This window comes from Acanthisitta chloris, unplaced genomic scaffold (genome assembly GCF_000695815.1).
Source record: "Acanthisitta chloris isolate BGI_N310 unplaced genomic scaffold, ASM69581v1 scaffold12091, whole genome shotgun sequence".
NCBI lineage: Eukaryota > Metazoa > Chordata > Aves > Passeriformes > Acanthisittidae > Acanthisitta > Acanthisitta chloris.
In genome coordinates, this window is record NW_008656563.1 from 89633 (window position 1) to 102120 (window position 12488).

The 12488-nt window shown below is 40.3% G+C and overlaps 1 protein-coding gene across 1 annotated transcript in view; it reads right to left on the reverse strand.

Annotated features, from left to right (window-relative positions):
- Positions 1-8467, reverse strand: part of MAPRE2 (microtubule-associated protein, RP/EB family, member 2) — a 36340-nt gene extending 27873 nt beyond the window's left edge. Inside the window, 1 exon segment of the mRNA XM_009084384.1 lies at positions 8344-8467. Within this exon segment, the coding sequence (XP_009082632.1) occupies positions 8344-8464 (121 nt within the window). The 5' untranslated portion in view covers positions 8465-8467.
- Between the last annotated feature and the right edge of the window lie 4021 nt (positions 8468-12488).

Genomic DNA, 12488 nt, shown 5'->3' on the forward strand with positions numbered 1-12488 from the left:
AATGGTAAAGCTGAAATTACTATCAAATCTGTAAAAAAATCAGAGTATTTTTACAGCATTTTCAGAGCTGTAGATAATCTTTACTAGTCCCCTGCAGTAAGCAATGCTGAATTAATTTTAGTTTTTGTCCTATACTTCTCTCCTGCTTCTGTGTTTCTTTCCCAGACTGTCCACACTGACTTAGTTTGCTCTGAGGCACATGCACTCTACATCATTACAGACTTTGTCTTTCTCCACCATCTGGAGGCTGATGAAATGTAAAGAATTAGTTTCGTGATAATCAAAAATACTTCTGCTTCTGACTATTTTTCTTTAGAAATGATGTTTATGTATTTATGATGGAAAACGAAAACATTATTCACAAACCAACTGCTATTAATATACTATAATTAGAACTTAGCACGCTAATAAAATACTTAGTAGAAATACAGTAAACTCAGGTATTGCCAATACGTGTGTGCCCTATACACGTCAAGTCAGTCCTTCATGTCAAATCTCAAAAGACTCTGTCGCTCTCCACTCCTCCCTGCATCCCTGCACTGTGTTGGGAGCAAGATCCCAGGAGAGTCTTGTGAAACCACACCAGCCAACAAGGGAACACAGAGGGCCCACAAGAAGACAGGGCCTGGCTCGGGCAGGTGTGGGGCTGCTTCATTTTAATTCTGATACACAAACCACAGCAAATAAAGCTAAGTTCGACACTACAAATTTTCTATAAATGCTTAGTACAAATTTTGTTCTAAAACTGCATACAATTCAAGTTCAAACCTTTTAACCAGGCCTCAGTTTGATTTTCACACACTCCATTTTTTAAAAACCCCATTTGGAAAAAAGGGTCACTGTACCTTCTTCTGTAATTAAATCTGTTTGTTTGCTTGCTTGAATGAAATGCTTTCCAGATAATATAAAAAATATATCCAGTCATGTTAGATACAAATTCCTTCAAATTATTCATTCCCTCCAAAGCTGCAACCACCTGATCATGCATTTGGAAAATACCAGATGATTTGTGTAAGTATTAGTCACTGGCACTTTTAGCTCACTACAGTTGCTACGCTGGTGGGAAACTGCACACACCCTGTGTCTCTCTTGCTGGGGATGACAACAGTAAAAAAAAGGCAGCAGCTTGCAAGGAGCATGTGTGACCTTAATAGTTTTGATAAGAAAGGGGAAAATAAACCCACAAATTCCAGCAATCATGGTGCCAGCAGCACTTCGGGCTTGTCTTTTACCTCAGGCTTTCTAGAATAGCTTCCTTGGGAGTGATGTTAAGGTAAGAACATGGCAAGTTTTCGACTTTGGCATCAGAGTATGGTTTTCATTTCTATTCCAAACATGGTTGCTCTGTTATGCCACTCAAAGCTGGTATTTTTAATAAAACTGGGCAACCAAACTGCTGAAGGGTCTGAAGCACAAGTCTACAAGAAGCAGCCAAGAGAGCTGGGGTTGTTTAGCCTGGAGAAAAGGAGGCTCAGAGGGAACCTTACCACCCTCTTCAGCTATCTGAAAGGAGGTTGTAGCCAGGCGAGGGTCAGTCTCTTCTCCCAAGTAACAAGCAACAGGACAAAAGGAAACAGCCTCAGGTTGTGCCAGGGGAGGTTTAGATTGGATATTAGAAAAAAATTCTTCACAGAAAGGGTGTCAAGCATTGGAACAGGCTGCCCAGGGAAGTGTTTGAGTCACCATCCCTGGAGGTATTTAAAAGATGTGTAGATGTGGCACTTGGGGACACTCTTTAGTGGTGGATTTGGCAATGCTGGGATAATGGCTGGACTCTGTGATCTTAAAGGGTTTTTTCAACCTAAATGATTCTATGATTCTATGTCTGTGAGCTTGAAGTTGTGTTACATATAGCCACATGTTTAAGAAATTGCGCAATTTATGCTGAGCACTCCACTGGAGACCACGGTCCTCAAATTCCCATTTGCAATTCCAGCAGCATCTATATGACCTAGGATACAGGGCAACACACTTCTATTTCTCCAATCAACACAGACCCACCCACCACCCCATTTAAGAAGTTTCATCCCATTTCCCAGTGAACCTTCATCAATTTACCACCTACTTAGTTGCAGAGAGCCAAGCATTTATGGGGCTGTGCACCAATGAAGCCACTCTGGCCTGGCTGCACTCTTCCCAGCAACAGCCTTGGGAAGGCACTTTAAAAAAGTGCAAAACTGATGCCGATTAAGAGCTCAGCCCTGCACTCCTGCTAACAGCTGCATGAGCACAGGTTCCTCAGGGTGGGCAGTCAGTGCCTGCAGAGATGGGAGCTTCTGAAAGCAGTGCTGCCTACAAGAACTACCTACCTCCTGCCAGCCTTACCAATAGCCATGAGATACATGCATCTAAATGACATCTCTTTTCAAAAGTCCTATTCCACACAGGTGGGACATGCATGTGACATAATCCAGAATATCCACAGATCATTTTAAACAATGGATACTGGAGGGAGGTTTCCCGTGTTAACTTGTGTTCTCTTTTTCTTAAATACGTAAATCATTAAGTTGCTCATAAATTACACATAGCAGAGTTTTTAATACTTAATTTTTGGCAATAAGTTATTTTGGAATTCATTAATTTTTAAACAGGAAAATCAGAACGATTTCAGAAAACACAGTTCCCATTTAACTTAAAATAGCTGTGTAACTCATCATGCCAAAAAAAAAAAAGTAGCACACAATATCTAACAAGCTCCCTAAACCAGAGGGAGATCAAGCAACAGACTGCAAGTGAGTGCTGTGAGTAATTAAATAATAATTTTAAAATGGTAAAAACCTTGTTCAAGTTCTATTCCTTCTGAATTCTTAATGAATGACATTTAAAAAAATAAATTATTGGCTGGAAATCTCATTATACTGCTTTGCAAGCTTCCTCTGAAAGTTTTGGGAATGATTTAAATTCAATCATTAACATCCACTGTATCCCTCTAATCCTAAACATCATATAGAGGACGTTAGAGCGTCACTGACACAGAGTATGCTCTGTGTTGCATGACCTCAGGACAACAAGCCAGTTCCTTGAAACATGGCTTGGCTACAGAGTGCAAATGGGATGAAGACATGTTTTAATCATGTTCCGAAGTTGCTCTAGAGACCAAGCCTTTGTAAGGCTGCAAACTGAGAAAAAAGTAAAACCACCAGTGTTGAAACATGCTTTAGCTTCCCAGGTACCACCACACTGAGCTGTAGAGAAATCCTGTTGGCACCAAACGCTCCGACAGGGTCCTATAATGCAGGTTTTAGTAATACACACATAAGAAGTTATAGGTCAACATAGGCACTGAACAAAATACACCGCCCGAGAGGTGAAAAAACCAAATCCTATGCAGTTAACCCACAGAATACACCACGTCTGCATGTATAAAAAAATGACTTACAGAAGAAAAAGCCCTTCTCACCATCCCTCTGTCTGGCCAGGAACCTTCTTCTCCAGCCACCTCAGCCCTGCTCAAAAAGGTCTTTCTTGTGTGGAGGAAAGAAGAGCCCACTCTCACGGAGAGCTGCTCAGGAGGGAGCATGCCTGGCACACTGCTCCCTGCTGCTGCCGAGGGTCCCAAGGCTAAGGGGTGCTGGACACAGGATGGTTACCTTGCAAATAGGTGCTTCCCTGCCTAGGGGATGGTGTGCAGCCTCATGGCTCAGAACCCCAGTACTCAGCCCCTGGAAGCAGAACACCATAAGCCAGGAACAAAGCTCCTCCCTGGTACCGCACCACTCATGAGGGGCAACAGCCCACAGTGGCTGTGATAAAGCTCTCCACCATAACCCCAGCCAGAGGTGTCACAAAAATCAAACAAAGAATGACATCTGCCCTAACCTCACACTGACTGCTTTCCTCTGACACTGGGGACGTGGAGTACCAACAAAATATATGTCTAAAGGGACCATATATTTCCACAGGAGCAACACCAACCAAGACATGGTACTAACGACAGCAGTCACCCCATGAAAAAGTCCCTGTGGCAACACCCAGGGCATCTGTAGAGAAAGCATCACAGTCTAAAATTTGAAAATGCCAAACCACATGCTTTCTTTATAAAACAGTCATTTATTAAAAGCAAGGAAAAAAGAGAAGCCCACATTTAATCCCTGATCCTTGCATACAAATCCTGAAAGACAGAAGGTCTGTGTGCACTGGGGGCCAGACAATTTGCAATTTTATAATTCTAATGAGAATTTTCAAATGCATGGAGGACAAAGTCTGTACCTCCTTAACCTCAAAGGATCACACAAGTATAGCTAAGCCAAAAATTATATCTTGCTTCAGACTGCATTCTCCTTTCTATACACATTTACCATTTCTAGCTTCCTTGCTCATTATATAGCTTGTACACATTGTGTTGTTTCCTTTTAATTCTTATGCAATCCCTCTACAGTCTCCTGCCTGACTCTTATTTTGAATACGCTCTCATGTAGCTCTCTAACAGTCATGAAAAGCACTGTAACACGTTCACTTGGTATTCCCTATAGATGAAAAACAGCCTTAGTAAAGAAAATTCAGTTATAAGCTGTTTAGTCAGAATTCTTCTTAAGAAGCCACTGTGTATTCATAACAAAAATAGCATGACTCCTAAGAAACAACCAGTGTCATAATTCATATGAACCTTCTATTACCCAAGCCTATAGGTTTTGCACGGGGGACCCTACTACACTGTATCCACTTAGTTGTTCTCTATTGGTTTTCACTGATGTATCAAATCAAAGGCTGAGTCTAATGTTAATCTAAATGCAATGCTCTATGCCTTCAATTAAAACCATGGGTCATAAATTCCATATTCAGGTTAAACAACCTTGCAGGAAGTCAAACCCAGAGACAAAAAACTGATATACAACACTCACCTAAAGCAAAGAAAATTGCATTGCTTTGAGGCACTCAGATTTTCTCTGTTTAGTTGTCAAAACTAAATTACCAGAGGAGCTGCAGACTAAATTTAGACTCTCCAGGGCTGCACCCATCCATAACCTGGCTTTTTTAGAACATCGCCACCACGGCAGGCACTCAGAAAGCTCAGGGGACACTACACTTTGCTCGGCCTACTTAGCAGAGACAAAAAACACATCTAAGACTCCCAAAGAATACAAATACTTTATGACTAAGCCAGCTTCCTTCTTTGCTGCTCCCCATCCTAGCAGCTCTGTTCCTGTAAGTGGAAATTGAGAAATAGGCTGGTATTGCTACAGCATGTGTATTATCAAAGCTAATTCTCCACAGCAATGAGAAAAAGAAGGTCTGGTTGCTTTTTCTGTCACTGTAACTAACTGTCACATTAAGCTCCAGATATGTTCTGAATAAAGCCTTTAGTAAAGGCAGAATGTCACATTATTCCTTCTTGCTTAAGCTCAAATTGTCAAGAATTATTGCTACACTGTCTGCCAAATGTACACATCCATGAGGTCTCACAGCCAGGTCCTGAACAGAAGTGTATGCCATATCTAGGCTGCTCATGCCTCCTAAAAAGTAATGACTGAGCTTTTAATTCAGATACAGCATCCTCCCACCTTCCCTCCCCCACTTATTTTGGCCTTACATTTAGCTTTTTCTGGCCTTTCTGATTGCTCCTTATTAACAAAAATTAACAAGAACTGAACAGTTATAGAACAGCATGACTAATCTTCATGCTTTTTTTCTAAAAAAAATAAGAAAATGTCCATACAATTTTACAGTAGGTTATAAAAATTCAGTACAGTGGCTCTGCAGCTCCCTGTAAATGCTGTGAAATGCCTCATAGTTGTAAAAGAGTTTCCCACATATTCCTGCTCTTTGAAGTCCTGGAGAAATGCTCATACTTTATGGAAACCAACATTAATCCATATGAAAGCTGCCAACGATTCAGGGAACATCAGCCAAAGAATGTCAGAATGAATGAGTTAGATCAGCCATTCTCAAACTACAGTCCACACCATGATTGCTGGTGCTCTGTTAGTTGGCTGGGCATTTGTGCTACTCTTCCCCTAGCTTCCATCCTGAAAACTACACTAGAAATATGCTAAATATATGTACATTAAATAAACTGCTTGGAGTTTACACAGTAAACTATATTAAATGCAGAAAGATTCCCAAAGCTTCCTGTCCATCTGTCTTCAATCCCCACATTTGTATGCCTTGCATATGAGAAACGGACTGTGCAGTCTCAAATGGAAAGGACCTGGTCTGTAAGACTACTGTGCTCTGGTGTCTGCAATAATCCAGCAGTGTTTAGATTCCTCAATTTAGAGAGCAAAGTCCTCTGGAACACAGGAAGAACCACGCTGAAACACTTCTTCAGATAAGGAATTACTAAAACCTCTTCTGGGTTGTAACGAACATTAACACAAAAAAGAAATGTGTAAGCATCAAGCTCAATTATCACACCAAATGGGGAAACTGAAGTAAACACCTGTTAAGATAAGAATATAAAAGCATCAGGTAACAAGAGCAATCAATACAATCCAGGAAATTCAAAAGGAAGAAAAGGTTTCACTTTATACAGAAAGAGCTGTAACAAGACAACCCTTTCTCAGTTTTTCCCTTGTGGTGTGTCCCAAAATCCTCACCGGAGGTCACAGCAAAAGTTGTATAAGAAGCTGTGTAATGAAACGGGACAGTGGATTTGTGACAGTTCTCATGCTTTTCCCCTGCCTGCCCCACCCAGCTGACGTCTCAATCTGACCTGCTTACATAACTTTAACTCTTTGTATCCTGCTTAATCAAGATCTTCTTAGATCACTTCTCCCCAGTTTTGGGAAAGGATTTTGGCAGGATTTTTTGTCTTAGTTGGTTTTTTGGTCTTTTTCCCTTTGCAAGCCCACACACATTTAACTTGATTGAGAACTCACTTCAAAAGCTTCCTTTCAACTACTTATGAGCATTTAAATAGCTACACAGGAACAAGTCAATAACTTGTCTACTATGCTTCCTGTTTCAAACAATGGCAAGCATTGGGTATTTTGGGATGCAAACACCCATTTTCTTGTATCTTTCTATCTCCTTAAGTGTGCATGTGCATATGTATCTATCTATACCTAGTTACTCCCACGCTTACTCACATATGCACACACATCCCCGTGTAAGTATGGCCTTTATGTATAACTCAACAAAATAAAATGCTTAGGCTAACTTCCAGACCTGTAAATATAACAACAGCTAAATGCAACACTTCAATTTCAAGTTTAATAACTGTTAAAAAGATTATTTCCCATGGTCTATGTCTTTAGTTGTTCAGTTTATATCAGGTGCTTACATGTACTTTGACCTGCACTTTTTCAACATGGATTTTATGGTCTTTGTGCAAGCATGCAACCCAATTCTGCAGCTGAGAATTGAGTTTCTGTATGTTGAAGAATAGGCTATGAGGCTATCAACCTCAAAAGATTGTCTGTACTTTTCAGGTAACATCACTAAGACAGAAAATTTACCCAGAATAAGACCCCATTTGTGCCTTTCATCTGGTGCAGGAAATAGGTGAAATGTGCTAACTTCGCTTCTGTTCCACATACTCAGAGCACTGTCTTCATACAGTAAGATACTCCCAGCATGTTAGTTGTCTGGGAGTAGCAATTTTAAATTAGATCTCCTCCAGCACAAACATCTTCACATTTAAAAATCACACTGGGAAATTAGAAATAAAATCACTCCCCAGAGGCATATGTAACATCAGCCTTTGTCTGTGTCACTTCTAGCCATCATCTAGTTACAGACCCTGTTGTTTAACAGTATCTTGTAGCTGCTATTCCCATTAACCAAAATGTCCAAAGTATTCAAATTGTTATCATTTTTCAGGGCTCATTACCAAATATACAACAGTTCAGTTACATTTAAAGAGAAGCAGGCATATTTTCTTGACAATGCTCTAAAGCCCTCACAGCAGCTAAAGGCTCATTTCCTCAAATCCATGTTTTCTTCAGTCACACTTGTGATGTTTTCCAGCAAACATCATCAGGGATTTGAGGAAACTCATCAGGAAGGAAAAGGTGCTGGAGAATTTTATCTAGCGTGTTGGTTCTCTATTTGTCTCTTTCTCAGTTATGTCCACTCTCCATTTAAAAAGATACCACCCCAGTAGCTTTAAAACACAAAAGCTTAGCACTGTAGTATTTTCTTGCTTAGCCAAGCTTTTTATTACTTCTGTGTATCTTCTGCTACATTTGTCCTATTCACCTCTGCCTTTGTTATGCTTTCCCAAGGCACCTTATCTTTCCGTGATTAACACAAACTCCCAAACGCTTCCTTCGCATGTACATTAGTCTCTTTTCTCAGAGTAACTGGTTTATGTCAAAGTTAAAAGTTATCTATTTTCAACAAATCAGACTTTTAAAGTGGTTTTAAAATAAACACTTCATAGAGCATGCCATGCTTTCTTACCTGAACAGAGCTGTTCGACTTTTGTGTAGTTTAAAGCTAATATATCATTAACCCATGCGATGATGTCATGTCTGCTCATAGTCTCTTGGGTTATAGAGGTAGAGTACACGTTGACCGCCATTCCCCAACTAGGAAAAAAAAAAGATGAAAATATTTTTGACATTTTGATAATTGTTTACTGAATACAATGAAATAACTCTTCCTGTTCAAAAAAGGAAAGGAAAAAATGCAATGCTTACACCACTCTCTTACTTATTGAGAAAGGAGGCTTAAATTTTATTCTTTGGTGATATGTAACCTCCTTAATATCCTGGAATCTATAAACTTATTTCTCCAGCTGTCACTGTTAAGTTAAAGAACTACTGAAAGTACTACAGTACTCTGCTTAATGCAAATAAGGTAAAAAAAAAATCAGACATAGCTTAAAGATACACAGACAGAAATCTCATGATCAGAGACCTGAGATTTCATCACACAGTGTCACAGAAATACAGTGATCTGACATCTGTCAGGTTTTCGCCACTGCAGGATGTTAAACCAGCATTTAATTTTCAGGTAACTTGCAGATGATGTAGCTGCTCTGCTTACTGAACTACTCGTTTCTTACTGGGACAGAGGCCTTTTGGACCATTAATTCAGTTCCAAACAGTCACGGGGTGAATATCAGATAATCTTTGTTACCAATTTACCAACTTCTATCCTGAAAGTAACTGAGACTTGCAGCCCCAACTGGAAAGCTGCCGTGGAGCCTGATTCCTCTAAAACATCGGGAACATTTCCTCTCAGCTTAAACCCATTTGCTCTTCTGCCAACATTACCCTCCAGCTCTAATGGCTTTTTCTTCCCCAGAACTGATTTCATACTGTATTAGGGACAGCAATCAGAGTCTATCCCAATGTCCAGGTAGTCTAGATTAAACAAATCAATTCCAGTCTCTTATATCAGGTCAGACATTCACAGACTGATCATGTCAGCAGTCCTCCTTTGAACAGACAGTTTCAAACTGTGTTCAGATAACATTTCACTGAGACACTGGAAAATAACACTCTGTGCTGAAAGTTTTCATAGCTACATCATCTTACATAGATTCTTCTAGTTAGCTAAGGTCCCTTCCAGGAAGCAGGTAATTCATAGTAGTTTTGGTCATTAATCCCCAAGTACACAGACAAGAAACATACTACTGAATTTTATTGCCTGTTATCCTACCCTAGTCACATCTTTCTGTTGTGAGACACTGCCAAGAGAAAAGATGAGCACATTCAACTTTATCTCATCAACAGTTTCACAAAGCAGAGTCAAGATCATTCATAAAGAGAGTAAATAATGTTCCCATGAGTAATGAACTTCAGAAAGTCCACTGGGAACAAACCAAGAATGAGATGTCTCAGAAATGATCAAAGTTGAACTAAAATTCTCGGAAAGAATATTATTCTCTGTTTGGTGGGGACTGTGACGTTCATCTCTAGTGACACCTTGTAGCTAACACTTAACAGTCTAGCTCGGTGCCAGTCGGGCCACCTCAGCCTTGGAGCTCAACTTTCTTCCTGCAAGAGAGCAGGATCTTCTCTATAGGGTCCTAGGTTTGCATGGACTATTTCCGTGAAGAATTTGCAGAGATGAAACCCTTTGAAGCTTGACAGACAATTCTGCTGTGAACACAAAGACAGCAGATTAACTCCACTCTTAGCTAGGTGTGCTGGAGCAACCTAGGTAAAATGTGGGGGAGAACCTACCAGCATGCCACTTGATTCAGTAACATGCAAGTGTGTAAGTACATAAAACAGCAAATAAAGTTATATACAAGATTACAAAGTTAATAATACAGGTCACTTTCTAAGAAACAAATTTCACAAACAGAAAGTTGTTCAAGTTGTTCCCATCTGCTGACATTAACATCCAAAACATAAAAGCCTCACATTTGCTTTAGGGGGGGAAGAAGGAAGTGGGAAAGAGAAAAAAAAAAAAAAGATAAAATAAGCTTTAAAAATTCATGCTCCAGTAGTCAGCAGGTACTGCCAGAAATCCATTCAGAACCAGGCTGCCTCTCTACCTGCTTCTGTGCGGGCACCTCCGAAGCACAGCAGAAATCAGCCCGTGCTCAGTCTGTCTGCTCAGTCCTTCCTGCAGGCTCCCAGACAGCACAGCCAAGTGTATGAACACAGCCCTGTATTCACTGCAGCAGTCAGCAAAGGTCGCTTTCTTGGCATGCACCAAGTGCTTGGATTGAACTGAGCACTAGAACAAAGTTTCAGAAACAGGGAGTGCCCTTTTACTCTAAAAACTGCACCATAATGGCTAACCATAAAAGCTTAGCTTCAATGTCAGGATGGAAGGGACTCACCGAGCAGGGAAACAGTACCTTTGATGACAATGACATCTGAAGTTTGAAACCTCACTCTTAGCATGGTTTTTACATTATTATTTTTAGCCTTTTTATACAGATACGAAACTAACAGAACGATACTATCACTGTTGCTATTTAACACATTAAATGTTGTAAGACCAGTTGAAATAACAGCTTAATAATGAATTTAATATTCACTTAAGATTTAGAATAGTGAGCTTAATATTAAACCAACTGTTCAATATGGAACAGTCCACTCAATTCTAAAGCAGCTAAAGATATTTAGATGACAACACCTGAAATAAAGCTACTCTGATCTGTAATTGCCACTACTTCATGAAGATTTTAATGGGCCTCTCGAGGCCAGGCAGAGCTCAGAATAACCATCAGCTACCAGTAGAGAAAGGGGAAAGTCTGCTCTGTTAAAAATATCAAGAAAATCCACATGCAGGAAGGAACCAGAACTTCCCTCATCATCCTTTACCACACTGCAAAGAGAAATACCCACCTTTCTGCAAACCACAGGGGAGCAACCAACCTCCTTTGCTGCAGTACATGGGGTGGGGAACTCTACTGCAGGAAACTGAGCAAATGAGTAACCTTGAGTTTTACAATGACACCCTCCAAGGGTACCTGTAATACAACTTAGTGCTGTGTCTACACAGGAGTTATTATGGTCTATGGACCAAACAAAAGTTCAGGCTACTTGTTAGAGACAATAGCTTCACATTTGTACACACAAGTATGCATGAGGGTGTATGAGCAAATTTTAAACGAAGTTAGGCAAAATTAACTGGAATCTGTGTGTAAAACATTCAGTAACATGCCACTGTCATTCATTTTCAGAGACTTATTTAAAATATATCTGAATCTTCCAGTCTCTTCTCTTGAGAAAGTTCACCCTGTCTTTGCATCTCCTGTTCCCCACCCTCCTACTGGTTATGTTTTAAATAAACCCAGCTGGGAAAGGTTTCCTTTACAGTAAGCATGTTCTAATTTGGTGCTAAGATACACACATATCCTGTTTGCCACACAGAGAGCTTGAACAAAACAAAAAGGAAAGAAAAAAAGAACAAGCAGGTATAGGTAGCACAGCCACCATGCCTGGCAACAGCCAAGAACCCTGGTGCTCAACACCTACAGCCGGGCTCAGGTTTTCTTCAGGACCCAGTTTCCTGAGTACTGAAGTACTTTAAAAAAATGTGATCCAGTTCCAAAACACGTTAATAAATGTGTGTAAGGCAATGCAAGAGAACAGCTGGACAGGTGGAGACACACAGGCCATGCTCTGAATGGCCAAGCAGCTAACAACTTGATTGTACATCCTAATGTTCTACTTCTTTCCAATAACATTATTTACATTTTCAACTTGTTAGGCTCTCCCTTATCTAGACTGAAGGCTCTCAAGCATAACATTGCAATGAGGCTTATACAACCTTGAAAACCAGCATCTGCCTGAGCTCTTTCACCTTCCATAGAGATGCTTGGCAATTCTACAGCAACTAAAAGCAGATCTAAGACAGGACATCATACCTCCCACTTCAGAGCTCAGGGTGGACATAAAAAACTTCTGGTTGTTAATAGTACTGCCTGACCACAAAGGACTCTCCCTTGTTTTACTCTAAGCCATAGGAGTATTCACATAGTAGTCCAGGCCATTTCAGGAAAACACATCACACAGGCACAACTATGCCCCACAGTTCAGAGGATTAGTTAGGTGCTGAAAATCACGTATATGCTTAAGCAGTTTTCCCAGTCAGAAATATATTGGCTCAGCATGAACACATTATACCCAAAGGTC